This window comes from Nomascus leucogenys, chromosome 20 (assembly GCF_006542625.1).
Source record: "Nomascus leucogenys isolate Asia chromosome 20, Asia_NLE_v1, whole genome shotgun sequence".
NCBI classification, from domain to species: Eukaryota; Metazoa; Chordata; class Mammalia; order Primates; family Hylobatidae; genus Nomascus; species Nomascus leucogenys.
Genome location: NC_044400.1, coordinates 77552229 through 77566810, shown reverse-complemented (window position 1 = coordinate 77566810; position 14582 = coordinate 77552229). Strand labels below are relative to the sequence as shown.

The following is a 14582-nucleotide window of genomic DNA, read 5'->3' as shown; positions in this document are numbered from 1 at the left end:
GTAGCTGGGATCACAGACGCCTGCCACCACGCCCAGCTAATTTTTAGTAGAGATGGAGTTTCACCCTGTTGGCCAGGCTGGTCTTGAACTCCTAACCTCAGGTGATCTACCTGCCTCGGTCTCCCAAAATGCTGGAATTACAGGCGTGAGCCATGACACCCAACGGGGATCACATTTCAACATGAGATTTGGCGGGGGCAAATATCCAAACTCCATCAGGAGGGTAGGGTAGGGGGTACAGTTTTAAATTGGGTATAATTTAAAGGAGTGCAGTTTTAAATAGCAAAAGCCGCATTGAGAAAGTGACATCTGAGCAGGAGGTGTGGAAGAGGGCGGTGTGGATGTCTGGGGACCAAGCTTACCAAACTTACTGGGCAGCAGTCACTGCAAGTGCAAAGGCCCTGAGGCAGCACCATGCCTGGTGGGCTCAGGAGCCAGCAAGGAGGTCCCTGTAGCTGGAATGGAGGGAACCAGGGAAGAACACCAGGAGGGAAGGTTCTAGAGTGGGGGGCCGTGGGCAGATATGGGGCTTTGTGGGACTTTGGCATTTACTCTGAAGGAGATGGGAGCCATTGCAGGATTTTGAGCAAAGAGTGAGGTGATCTGACTTATGTTGTAAGAGGATTCCTCTGACTGCTGTGTTGCTGGGTGGAGAACACACCAGCCCCGGCCGGGGCAGAAGTGGGGAGACCAAGTAGGAGGTGCGTGCAATAGTCCAGGTGAGACATGACGGTGGCTGGGACCTGGGAATAGCAGTGGGGGTGGTGACACATGGTTGGGCTTGACTGTGTTTTGCAGGAAGAGCTGACCGAACCTGCTGATGAATTTGATGTGCTGTTTGAGCCGTGGGGAGTCAGGGATGATGATGTGGTCTAGGTATAATGTGCACAGGCCCATGTTGATACAAAGCATGTATTTCATTTCCCCTTGGTCTCTTCTAACGGCTGGTCTGAGTTGGTTTCTTTTTCCTCCTCAACTGTTTTCTGAGCTGTACCAGCACTGAGAGAGTGTCCATCCTGGCCTTGGGGACACACCCTTCTGTGGCTGGGGTGGGAGGAGGGGATTCCTCACTGCATTGAAGTGGGGGGAGTCTCCTGGGTTGGGGGAAGTGTCTGGGCAGCTTCTGTGACAATCTCAGATGAAAGATCAGCTTCACTTCATGGGGGGTGGCATTTCACTGCAGGGACAGACTACAGCCTAGAAACATTTCTTTCTAAGAACAGGCTCTGGCGTGCCCAGCCCGAAGAGGCTATTTTAGGTTTTGGGTTCTGTTACTTTGGTTACTAGTAGCAAATTGTTGTCAGAAAAAAGCTGATGCCAAATGTGTATCCCCCCCGCCAGCCCCCACTCTGATGAGATGTTCTGCAAAATGCTTCTCATTTGAATCAAAGCTCTGTCATGAAAAACGCAGGGTCCAGAGGGGCCTGTACAGCAACATGGACTCTTTCAGATCATGCCAGTGTTCTCTGGCATCGATGCTCCTCGAAGCAGCCATCGCTGCCCTTGCAAAGCGTAGTGTGTGCCCTCGCCCTTCTTCACCAGACTTGTCCCAGGTGACTCACAAGGAGCCACAGCCTGACCTCTGCAGGTGTGAGAGTTTGCGATAGGGGCCCACTAGTGTCGTCTCCCATTCAGTCCGGACCCTGAGACATCAGCACTCTTCATCCCCCTGAGCAAGTGGGACAATTCTGGGGGACTTCCTCTTGCTTTAATGGGCAAACTGCTTGGGACTACGTCCAGTGCCGAATGGTCTTCCCGATCAGCAGCATGGACCCTGGCGTACTCCTACCCCCAAACCTTCCAGGGCTACCCAGTGTCACTCTCAGGAAGCCTCATCCTCGGCCTGCATTGCAGACAATTCAGGGTTTAGCCCCAACTTGCTTTTTTGGCCCTACCTCCCACATGCTTGTACTACATTCCTTCCAGCAACTGCAACCAGGCCCCATGGCTCCCCATCCTCATCCCCCTTTCCTCCTCTGTGTGTCTCTTCTGCCTAGAATGAGCTTGCTTCCTTTGGCCACCACCCTTGCATGGCTGGATCCTTCAAATCCCTTCCTACCGCAAGCCCTTTGCACGTGCTCACCCTCCTGCCTGGAAGCACTTCCTCCACTCTGCGCGGTGGACTGCTATTCCTCCTTTGTGTCTTGCACATAGAAAGCCAAAGAGGCTGGGCGCAGTGGCTCACGCTTGTAATCCCAGCACTTTGGGAGGCCGAGGCGGGCGGATCACGAGGCCAGGAGATTGAGACCACGGTGAAACCCTGTCTCTACTAAAAATACAAAAAATTAGCCGGGCGTGGTGGCGGGCGCCTGTAGTCTCAGCTACTCGGAGAGGCTGAGGCAGGAGAATGGCGTGAACCCGGGAGGCGGAGCTTGCAGTGAGCCGAGATTGCGCCACTGCACTCCAGCCTGGGCGAAAGAGCAAGACTCCGTCTCAAAAAAAAAAAAAAAAAAAAAAAAAAAAAAAAAAAAGAAAGCCAAAGAGCGCCCATGAACCTCCCCTCTCCATAGCATTGATGGCTGTACAGAATTCCATAGTAATGTATGCATTTGGTTAACATCTTCCTCATCTGCTACTACACCATACGCTCCATGAGACTTTGTTTTGTTCACTACCAGATTTGGCACCTGGGAGAAAGGAGGGGCTGTCTACCTTTTGTCGAAAGAACAAATGAATGTATTATTACCTGTGTGCCTGTCTCCCTTGCACACTCAAGGAAATGGGCTATGCCCTGGTGCATGCAGAAAGCTCAGCTGAGGGGCTCATCCCGCCTCCACAGCTCACCCGCATGTGAGCAAGTCACTTAACCCTGGGGCAGGGACGATGCATCCCGTGGCTCCTGGCAGCCTGACCCAGAGCCTCCAGGTTCTAACCTTTAACATGGGGATATTTATGCCTATTCATAGGGTTGTTGTAAATAAGGAACTAGGCCATGCCAAGTGACTGCCTGGGACCTGACTCAGGTCCACCCCACCTCAGGCTGCAAGGCTGCCCGTGGGACCTGTATTTATCAGGAAACCCCACCATGCCCTGACGCTGTGCCAGGCGGAGGGCTGGGAACTGAGAGAATAGGGGCTGATGCTGCTGCAGGATGACCTCGTGTTGGAAGACAGGCACTGCCCAGAGGAGAGGCTGCTCTGGGGCTTTTGGGGCTCCTGGGAGGACCCTGGAGGCCTTCCTGGAGGAGGAGGTGAAGAAGTTGGATTTTCAAGGCCAAGAAGGAAGAGGGAGGGGGTCAGAGGCTTAGAAGGCAGATCCCTCCTGCTAGGTGAGGTGTAGATGGGCTAGGGTGCAGCTCACGGGCCTAGAACTGGGCTAAGGTGGGGTGGGGTGGCCTGACCTTTGGCCTGGGGCCTGCAGCACTCTTTCCTTCCCTCTGCTCTCCTTCTTCTGCTCCCTGGAGAGCCTCTCCTTAGCCATCCCCGCTTCTCTCCCTTCCTGGGAGGGGAGGGGAGGAGAGGGGGGAGTGGGAGGATTAACGTGTGTCCCTGTGGCTGTCTGCTTCCACTTCGTGCACACTGGCATCATGGGGTTCTGTGCTCACTTAGGGTGAGGCAGCTGGGACCCCAAGAGGGCCAGCGGCCCCTCATGCCTTAGGATCACCCTGGGAGCACGCTCTCTCCTCCCTCCTTGGATGGGCTTCTCTAGCCCTGGCCCTTCCCGCGGGACGTCCAGCCGCCTCCTCTCGGCGTGGCTCTTCCTCCTTGGTCTGTTGCACGTGGAAGGTCGGAGGGCGCGGCTGTGAAGCTCCCGTTCCTCCTCATGGCATTGATTGCTGTCCCCTTCGCACCCGGTGGGGGGGCGGGGGTGGGCAGCGACCCCGGCTCCCAGCAGGGCGGGTCTGGGGAAGGGCAGGACGCAAAGGGGCTCAAACCAGAATCGCAATCTGGAGCTGAAGCCCCGCCTTGGCCGCTTACTCCGCCTGAGTCCCTTTCCCTCTCCGTGCCTCAGTTTCTCCTCAGTAAAATGGGCATCGCCGTCAGGCAGGCGGCCCTCGCGTGGTGACGGCTGGCAGAGGCGGCTGCCGCGGGACCGGTGGGTGGGGCAGAAAGGGACGCTTCGGTCCGTGGCTACAGCCCCAGCGCCCGCACCCACACCCCGCCCTGCGCCCGCACCCACACCCCGCCCTGCGCCCGCACCCCGCGCCTCTTACCCGGTGCCCGGCCCCGCGCCCTGCGATCCGCGCCTCGCGATCCTCGCCCCGCGCCCACCCTCGGCGCCCGCAGCCGCACCCCGCGCCCCGCACCCGCGCTCCGGGCGGAGCCTTCTGGGCGCGCCTCCCCGCCCGCCAGCCCGCGCAGGGAGCCGAGCCCGGAGGAGGCGGAGGAGGAGCGGCCGCCGCGCCCGGCCCCCCGCAGCCGCCCGGAGGACGCCCGTCGCGGTCGCAGCCTGCGGAGCCGCCCATGGCCCAGCAGCCGGGTTAGCCTCGCCGCGCGCCCCCGCCCCCCGCCCCCCGCCCCGGGCCCGCGCTCACGCGCCCTTGCTGTTTTGCCAGCTGACCGCGCCCCCGCCGCGCCCGCCGCGCCCGCCGCGGACCAGGGCTCCTGGTGCCTGTGCCAGCTCAATGGGGCCGCCGACCTCGAAGTTTCCGAAGGTAAGCGCGGGCTGCAGGGCGCCCGGCCCCGCCGCTCCGGAGCCGCCCCGCGCCCACCCCGCCTCACCCCCAGCCCCGCAGAACCTCACCCTGCCCGGGGACGCGGCCCTCGGGTGCGGGACTCCCGCGACTGGAGGAGAGGGCGCGTCTTCGCGGGCCAGAAGCGGGACTCAGAGAGCCCGGGCACCGACCCCGGGGCAGTCCTGGGGCAGGGCTGGCTCTGCTAGGGTCCGAAGTGCCGGGGTCCCTCCGGAGCCCGTGCTCTCGGGGTCTTGAGGGAACCCGACAGAACCGGCTTGGAACCCTGCCTCCAGCACTTGCTCGCCGCGCGAGCCCGGGCGGATCGCTCCACCGGTGTCAGCCACAGCGTCTCGGCCGAGAACCCGCGCGCTGGAGCCCCCCGCTCGCTGCCCGGCTGAAGGTGCGGGCGCGGGGTCTGGCTCTGAGTCCGGGGTAAGACCCAATGCGGCGGAGTTCAGTCCCGGCCGCGGGTACCATCCAGCAGCGTCTACGCGCTCCTCCCGCTGCCCGCGCCGGTGGGTGCTGAGTCAGGCCCGGCTGCTGCTCTGGTTTGGAGAAGCTTTTTTTTTTTTTTTTTTTTTTTTTTGCTGGCAGGGACAGTCCATGACAGTGGCGCGCCCAGAGCCTGAAAAGCGTTGGTGGGATGGACAGCTGCTCTCGCACCCTGGGAAGTGACCCGGGTTGGCTTTTATGCGGAGGGTCCCAGGGACAGGGACCACACACTCTGTGGCCTCAGACGCTGCCCCGCCTGGATTGAATCCTAGCTTCACCTGACCGGCCGGGTGGCCTTCAGCAAGTGGCTTATTCTCTCAGGGCCTCAGTTTCTCTTCTGTGAAATGGGGATGACGTTGCTCAGCGGGCAAGGTTGTGGCAGAGATAAAAGAAGAGGCCTATGGGGGGCTACTGGTGAGGGCCCAGGAATCTGTTTTTGCTTTCTTCCCTCCCCCCTTCAGCGGCCCAGTGAGGTGGGTGATGGAAGGTACAGAGGGCTGGTGGACCCGGGCAGGGTGCTGGCCTCTGTCACTTTATATAACAAACACACTGTTCCAAGAGCTTTCAGATATCCACCCCCCATCCCCGCCGACTCCGTTGAATCCTCGCCACATTATCCCCATTATAGGATAAGGAAACTGAGGTGCAGAGAAGTTAAGTAACTTGCCCGAGTCCACACAGCTGCCAGTGGCAGAGCTCCCGAGGCTGTGCTTCTCCAGGGCGAGCCCTCCTTGGCCTGTGCTCACACTGTCACGGGAAGACATCACAGGGACACTGTCAGCAAAATGGAGGGGACGGGCTGTGGCAGGGAGTGGGGCCCGCTGCCCACAGGTGAGCTCCTCTGTCAGCTCTCAGTGCCCCACAATCTGCTGCAGCTGCCTTCTCAGTCTCATTGTCCCCCAGGCTCTGACCACGCCCTGGCCGCCTGCTTATGCTCAGCTCCCTCCAGGCCCCTGAATGTGTCTGTTTCCCACCTCCCTGCTGTGGAGCGGGTTTCCACCCACCTGGGATGCCTTCTCTGTCCCAGGTGTCCTCACCCCGGGGAACACCCTCACCCCTTGAGGGCAGGGACTACATCTGGTCATGTCTGCAGGACACTGACTGTGCTCAGCAAATCGCAGCTTCTCAGTATGGAATTGTTGACTGTCGATTAGTGAGTGCATGAGTGAGTGAATGCCACATGGCCTTTCTCTGCTTTTGAGAAAAGGGGTAGGCAGGCTCGATGTAGAACCTTCTCCAGCTCTTGTAGGACTCCCTAGAGCCTGCTTGTGGCTGGCAATGGGTCACGGAAGATCTTTGGGCTGGGAGGCGGTCCCTGGGTTCTAAACGCCAGTGTGTGTATGTGTCCATGTATGTATCTGTGGGTGTTTTTGTGTATCTCTGTGTGTATTTGTGTGTGTATCCAAGTGTGTCTGTGTATGTCTGTGTATCTCTATGTCTATATAGGTGTGTGTGTGTGTGTGTGTGTGTGTGTTTGTGTCTCTCTCTGCGTGTGTAGCCATTAAACTCTTTTTGGAATAAAAAAACTGCAAAATGAATGCATGATCACATGCATCTTGGAAAAACATGAAACAATATGGAAATAGTTGGAGTAAAAGGTGCAAATCCTCCCCTCCCCCTCCCCCTGCCTCCTTCCCACCCAGGACCAGCTACATAATTTGTGGGGCTCAGTGCAAATGAAAATGCAGGGCTCTGTGTTCAAAAAGTAGGGGAAAGTGTGGTTAAAAGTATTCACTTTCTTCTGCGCTCTCTCTCCACCTGTCATGGTGGTTTTATTTCCTATGTAACATTGTGTTCCTTTGGGCATGGGGATGCTTGCAGGGTGAGTGCAGACTCTTGCAAGACACCTGTCTTCTGGCCAGGGACAGGGAAGTTGAGTGTTGAGTCAGGCATCTCCCCTTCCCACAGGCCGATGCCCCAACCCATGGCAGACAGGTAGCCCACAGGGCATTGCAGCCTCGGGGTTGAGACACAATTGGTACCTGATGTTCCCGCTGAACTGCCCACCGAACACACAGTGGCACTGCCAGCCCAGGGAAGGGCAGTCACTGCCATGATCCACCCCAGGATGCACTGGGGTGCATACACTCCTAGACCCAGGCCCTTGCCAGGGGAGGAGGGCAGCAGTGACACTGAGACCAGGCACAAAGAGGAGGAAGGGTGGGCTCCAGGGTGCCAGAGGCCAGGGGAGCAGGCAGCTGAGAACCCGGGTTGGGGAGGCGGCAGGAGGCAGGAGCACACGCTCCATGCCCACAGCACAGGCTCTGCTGTTCCATCAGACATCGCTTAGGAAACACACATTCAAACATACAGCTATCAGGAATTTTATGACTCTGCAGAGCCTTAAACCCCAAGCATGAGCCCCTTCCAAGCATGAGGCCTGTGTGGCTGCATGGGTCACACACTTGTGAAGTGGGTCCAGTTCCAACCCCATGGCTGTGGATAGGCACAGAGCTCCAGTAACAGCAGCCTACACTGAGAGAGGTGCTTTGTAGGATCCAGGGACGCTTCCAGTGCTTCCTAGGTATGAGCTGCTTTCCTTCTGACCACAACCCACTGAAATAGGCGCTCTTATTGGCTCCGTTTTACTGAGGCACAGAGAGATTAAGCGATTTGCCCGAGGTCCCACAGCTATTAGTGGCGGAGAGCCTTTCAGTCCTGCCCCAAGGCTTGTCCTCGGTCACTCTACCCCACCACCTCTCAACAAGGGCCTGGAGCTCACTGCTGCTGTCAGAAAAAAAGCAAATCTTATTTTTTTCATTTGCCGGTATGGAAACGCCCCTGGCTTGGAGTTGCTTCCAGAAAAACATAGAAGTTCCAGCCCATAGTCTGGTAGCCAAGAGCCTGGGTGGGCTGGGCCTGGGGGGCTGTGCACTGTCCCCTGCTTGCCCTCCTCCAGGAGTGTTCCCATGAGGCTCTGGGTCTTGCATGGGGCTGCTCCCTGCCCTGGGGCACCCCTGCCCCTGCCCCTGCCCTGGGGCACCCTTGCCCCTGCCTTGCCTGGCTAACGCCTCAGCCTTCAAGGGCCCCAGGATGCCTCTTCCTTGGTGGGCTTCCCCTGTGGTTCCCCCAACACCTTAAGGGACATGTCAATTTCAACGTGGAATCCCCAGGGTTTGACTTGCCCCTTGGGGTCACACACCACATGTTTGAGGAGTGAATGGATGAAATGGCCTGAAATCTGATTAGCACATGGAACACAGTTCGGGAAGGGGAGCTGTCTTAGTCCGTTGGGGCTGCCATAGCAAAACACCATATAGCCTGGGCAGTTTATGAACAACACAGGTTTATTTCTCACCGTTCTGGAGGCTGGAAGTCCAAGATCAAGGCGTGGTGATTCAGTGTCTGGTGAGGGCCTGCGTTCTGGTTCGTGGATGGTGCCTTCTTGCAGTAGCCTCACAGGGTGGAAGGGGCAAATGAGCTCCCTTGAGTCTATTTTAAAAGGGCACTAATTTTCTCCTATTTGTTTCCCCAGGGCCCAGCTCCTCATATCTCACATTGGGGGTTAGGATTTCAACATAGGGGACACAGGCATCCAGTCCACAGCAGGGGGGATTTCCAAGGAAGTTATGCATGGGGCAAGAATGGGGCTAAGGTGTTGGGAGTGTAGTTGGCACAGTGGTCACAGACGCTGCATGTTGCAAATTTGCAGCCCTGGGTGAAGTTTAATCTCTTTGCCTCTGTTCTGTGTGTGTGTGTCTGTGTGTGTGTGTGTCTGTGTGTGCTGTGTATTTTTTCAGAACTGCCATTTATTGGGCACTTCTGTGAGCCTGGCACTGCACTAGCACTATGCACTGTACCCTCTATCTCACTTATCCTCACGTCAACCTGTGAGGGTGTGGACGCGCCCACTGCCCCCATTTTACAGAGGGGCACACTGAGGTGCAAGTGATGTGCTCCAGGCTGCTTAGCAGCGAGTGGTGGATCTGAACCTAGTTCTTCCTGCCTTGGCTGGACCGCGAGCTGCTCTCCCAGTGTCTAAATTTAGGTTCTGTTCTGTGATTCCTTCTCAGGAAACTGCTATTGTCAGGGCTGCCTGCTCATCAGAGCCCCCGTCTCAGCGCAGTGTTCCCCTGGCATTGCAGAGCCACAGAGCTGGGAGCCACTGTTGCTCTCTTTCCTGTGCACTCCTGACTGGAGGCTGGCGTCCCATCAGAGCCGCAGGGCTGGGTGGTGAATTCCCAGGATGGGCACCTGTGAGTGTGCAAGGTCAGAAAAAAAGATGACGCTGGGCTTTTTGGGCTGCGATGGAGACTCACTGGGTGGGGCATCTTTAGATGGGAGGCCAGGCAGGGAGACACTGTGGAAATCCTTCTTTCCTGGTCTAGAGTGGACTGGTTGCCCAGGTCTTCATTCCAGGCTTGGCCTGGTGCAGGGCTCCATGTTGAGTGGGGTGTGGCTTCATGGTAGGGACACCGTTGCACTCTTTGCTGGCACTACGGGTGAGAGGATGGTGTCCATCAGAGCCTCTTCCATTGTGTGGTTCCTGTCTGCCAGAGAATCTTTCTGCGGCAAGAATCTGAAATCCAACCTAGTTTGACCCAAGCACAGAGTTGATCAGGCTGAGTATTGGGAAGCTCAGGGGATGCCCTGATATTTTAGGAGGCTGAGCACAGGTGGCCTTCTCCTTGCTAGGAGGCATGCAAAGGTGGCAGGTAAAGGCTCACAAACCTGCAGGTCCCAGGAGTAGAGAAGAGGACTCTTTGTAAGCCCTGAGAAAGGCTTCTCCTTGACCTTGCATGGGTGGCCTTCCCACTGCAGGCACAATTTCCCTGTCCCCATGGATGGGCTTTCCCAAGCAAGTGGATGGGGCCCCTTAAGTGACAGCCCCACCAGCACCCCAGGTCACAGATGGTAGCTGAGAGTAGTGTTAATCCTCTTAGCTGGCATTTATGGAGAACTTACTGCACGCTTGGCACAGGCAGGGCCTGTTAGGTGTATCAGGTGCTCACTCGGTGATGGGATGCGATCATCACAGCCACTTTGCAGGTGATGCTGTGACATGTGGTGAGGTTGGGAGAAGTCACTGCCCCAATTCTCACCACCTGGGGCTGTCCTGCTGGGCTTGGGCACCTTTAAGAGGATGGGTGCTGAGGCTGCTCAGAGGCACCTGGCCACCTCTGTCCTCCTGCCTTCCTGTCCACAGGGGAGGAGGAGAGGTCAGGGGTGGGGCTGGGGAGGGTTTGCCTGGAGTCACACAGCAGGTGAGAGCAGAACCAGGGCCTGTGGGATGCACCTCACTCCAGGCCAGCGTCCATTGTGCCCGCCCGTGTCATCTGGGTCTCCAGTGCCCAGGTGGGGAATATTCTGCAGTAGCTCACCCTCAGATCTGTCTCCTCTCCTTCTTCATCTCTACTACCCCAGGTCAAGCCATTGTCTCCTCTTCTGGACTACTTGAGAGCCTCCTAATCCAGACTCCCCTGTCAACTCCCTAAAATAACCATGCTGACCTCTGCTGTGCCCATCTCCACAGCGCTCACTACACAGCAGCCTTTTTCCTGACCGTGGTACATCCTGGGCTCTCTCCTGTCCAGGGCCCTTTGCCCCTGCTATTCCCCCCGCTCCTGGTGCTAACCCAGCACTCACTCTAACTCATCCTTCATGTCGCAGCTTCCATGTCCTCTCTCCAGAGACCTTCCTTGCCTCCCAACTAAATACGTCCCACCCAGGGAGTCTCCATCACAGTACCCCGGGTCCAATGTAATCATCTTTCTTTTTCTTTTCTTTTTTCTTCTTCTTCTTTTTTTTGCTGACCTTGCACCCAGCATCTCCTGACTATAAGATCTGTAAGAACTCATCTGTGTTCTCAGAGCCTGGCTTATAGTTCCTGTTGTTGTAGATGTTGTTGTATAATGCATCAGGTATGTTTGGATAACACCAATGAGTGGTTCAAATATTCTTCCCAGATTCTAATGTCAGTGCTGCAGGACCACAATAAAGTGAATTTAAAGTGACTATTTCTACTCTTTCTCAGGAAAGGAACCTATTAGCAAGTACAGTGTAGTTAACAATGACCTCCTTGAAGGCTGGTACCTTGAATCCTCCTCGGTATCTTCTAAGGAGGCTTATACCCCTTGTTCCTTTCCAGCCCCAGCTTCTTTCTGCCCTGGTCTGTGCCTAGAACCTGATCCTGTCAAATTTACCACCTGGATCTCTGCTGAGGAGTCTTTGGGTGGGTTTTGCCCACAGGAGGCATTGCCAGGAGCTGGGAGGGCAGGTGGAGAGAGAGGTAGGGGTGCTGCCTCCTTCCCCCCTCCCTCCTTTGGAGGAAGGTGCAGTGGCTGCATCCTTCTGTAACAATATCCAACTCAGGGGCACCCCGAAAGATGCTTGGAGATTCTCCCAGGAGGCAAAACTTCAGGGGGAGAATCTGGTTGCTCATGCTGCTGGGGAGGAACCACAGCCTGGAGTAGGGATCTACACTAGTGCATGGGCTGGCAAGCTGGGCAGGGCTTGGGAAAGAACAAGGTTGGAGGATGATGACAAGGCGGCCTGGGGAAGAGGTGTGTGGATGGGCCTCTCAAATGACTGCAGAGCGTGAGGTATTTGTGCCCTGTAGTAGTCAGAGTTCTTCAGAGAAACAGGGGCCAATAGGATCACTGCACGTGTGTGCACACACACACAGAATTGGCTCACACAGTTATGGAGCTGAGAAGTCCCCTAAGCTCCATCTGGAAGCTGGATAACTAGTTGTTCTAGTCTGAAGGTTTGAGAACCAGGAAGGCTGATGTTGCGATGGTGTGAGTGCCAATCCCAGGGCAGGAGAAGACTGATGTCCCAGCTCCAGCAGTCAGGCAGAGAGAGTGAATTCTCCCTTCTCCTGCCTTTTTGTTCCATTCAGGCCCTGAACAAACTGGGGGAGGCCCATCCACACTGGGGATTACTTAGTCTACTGATTCAAATGCTCATCTCTACTGGAAACACCCTCACAGACACACCTGGAAATGATGTTTAGCATGATATCTGGGCATCCCGTGGCCCCGTCAAGTTGACACATGAAACAAACCCCCACGTGCCCCATGCGGATGCTCCCCAGAGGCATCCTTCATGCATGAGGCTCTCGGTCACAGGACAGACACGCTAGCCTGCCTGTGGGTGCCAGGCAGACTCTTTCCAGCCACCCCAGGGCTCGCTCTTGGGCTCACACAAAAAATATGGCAGAGATGGGGAAACACACAGGCAGAAAATATGGCCTTCAACTCTCCAGGGCTGAGCTGGCCACTGCCACAGCTGAGGTCCCAGTCTCCAACATCAGGGGACAGCAGTGACTTTGGGTGTGGCAGCATTACCCGAGGAGACCAGCAAGCACCCAGGGGCAGGTTGGTTCCCTTGTTCTCGGGGGGGCGGATGCATAAGCCAGATACAGAATCGCCTTCCCACCCGCTTCTGTCAGCAGTGTCATTGTGGAATTCCTGATTCACAGTCACCGTCGCCCACAAGCATCACATCATTCAAAGGATTCCTGCGGTGGTGCAGAGCTGCGGCAAAGGGCCCTCACCCGTGGGGTTCACTCTCATCACCCAGAAGCAGGGAGAAGGGCCTGCAGCTGCAGGCCTGGCTACCACACCAGCCTCCAGACAGCACGCAGCAGGTGGGGCCTTGTCCTGTATGCCTTAGATCAGCGGCTGTTTTGTGACTGTCACCTGCACAGCCACATGCACAGGTTTGAGGACCAGTGGATGGAGTTAGGAGGAGCCCTTCACTGGCTTATAATCACTAGGGTGTCAAATAATTTATCATCCAAACTGGGGTACCTTAGAGAATGAAAGGGTGTGTTATGAATGATTGCACAGGGCAGCCCCAGACATGGCCACTGTGTGAGTGTGTTGGGGCTGTCCAGTGGTCTGAATGTTCCCATCTCTCCAGTATTCCTGTGCTAAAATCTAACCACCAACAGAGTATTGAGGGTGGGGCTGTGGGAGGTGATTAGGTCAAGAGGGTGGAGCCCTTATAAAAGAGGCCCGAGGCAGACTTCTACCATGTGAGGACGCAGTGAGAAGGCGCCGTCCTTGAAGCACAGAGCCCTTGTCAGACACAGAATCGAATCTGCTGGCACCTTGATCTTGGACTTCTCAGCCTCCCCTCCAGAATTGTGAGCAATCAATTTCCTTCTTTCTTTTCTTTCTTTCTTTTCTTTTTCTTTCTCTTTCTTTCTTTCTTTCTTTCTTTCTTTCTTTCTTTCTTTCTTTCTTTCTTTCTTTTTCTTTTTCTTTCTCTTTCTTTTTTTTTTTTGAGATGGAGTCTCACTCTGTCACCCAGGCTGGAGTGCAGTGGCATGATCTTGGCTGACTGCAATCTCTGCTTCCTGGGTTCAAGTGATTCTCATGCCTCAGCTTCCTCAGTAGCTGGGATTACAGGTGTGCACCACCAGGCCTGGCTGATTTTTGTACTTTTAGTAAAGACAGGGTTTCACCATGCTGGCCAGGCTGGTCTTGAACTCCTGACCTCAAGTACTCTGCCTGCCTTGGCCTCCCAAAGTGCTGGGATTGCAGGTGTGAGCCGCTACACCCGGCCAATGAGCAACCAATTTCTGTTATTCATAAACTACTTAGTCTAAGATATCTTGTTGTAGCCGTCTACAGACTAAGGCTGCCTTAACAAAGCGCTACACACAGAGTGGCTTGAAGAAGGGAAATTGATTGTCTCATGGTTCTGGCAGCCAGAAGTCTGGGATCAAGATGACAGCTGGGTCGGTTTCTATGGAGGAATTAGAGGGGGAATCTGTCCTGTACCCCTCTCCCAGCTTCTTGTGATTTGCTGTCCATCTTTGGCATTCTTTGGCTTGTAGATGGTGTCACCATAGTGTCTGCCTTTCTCCCTGTGCCTGTCTGTCTCTGTGTCCACATTTCCCCTTTGATGAGGGCACCTGTCATTTTGGATTAGGGGTCAAACCTACTCCAGCATGGCCTTATTTTAACTAATGATATCTGCAGTGACCCTATTTCCAAATAAGGTCACATGCTGAGGTACTGGGGGTTTGGACTTCAATATGAATTTTTTGGGGGGAGGGCACACAATTCAACCCATAGCAGTCACCCCAGATAACCCCTTGAACTAATTTTGCTTCTAGTTCGTTAGGCGTGGTGTGTTTGGGGGTCCTGGTGCCCCAAGAAGGAAGGCTTCCATCAGGGAGCAGGGCCACGGTCCGTGAAAGTGGACACTGGGACCGAGGCCATTTGGGCCTCCTGCTGCTGCTGGGTGGCCTGGCAGAGAAGGGGGCACTGGGATGAGGGGTGGCTGCTCCTAGTTACCAAGGATAAATGAGGTCACTTCTTGGTGGTATCTGGGGCCCAGAGGATCCACGGGGATGCTTCTTAGCACTGACATCTGATAAAAAAGGTCTGCTGAGCATGGCAGCCCTGAACATAGAGATAGGAGCATGACAGACCCAGATCATGGGTGCAAGCTTGGTTCGTTCCCCTAGGTGAAGAACCAGGTGCTCTGGCACAGGCAAGGTGCCTATCAGTGGGTGGAG

The 14582-nt window shown here is 55.8% G+C and overlaps 1 protein-coding gene across 2 annotated transcripts in view; it reads left to right on the top strand.

Annotated features, from left to right (window-relative positions):
- Positions 1-4354: 4354 nt before the first annotated feature.
- PPP2R2C (protein phosphatase 2 regulatory subunit Bgamma) overlaps positions 4355-14582 on the top strand; it is a 242899-nt gene continuing 232671 nt past the window's right edge. The window contains exons 1-2 of one of the 2 annotated variants that reach the window (XM_030801406.1): positions 4389-4419; positions 4496-4594. In XM_030801406.1, coding sequence (XP_030657266.1) covers positions 4404-4419; positions 4496-4594 — 115 coding nt within the window. In that variant the 5' untranslated portion in view covers positions 4389-4403. Of the gene's footprint in view, positions 4595-14582 lie in introns of both variants that reach the window. The other variant, XM_030801408.1, reaches the window with a different exon arrangement.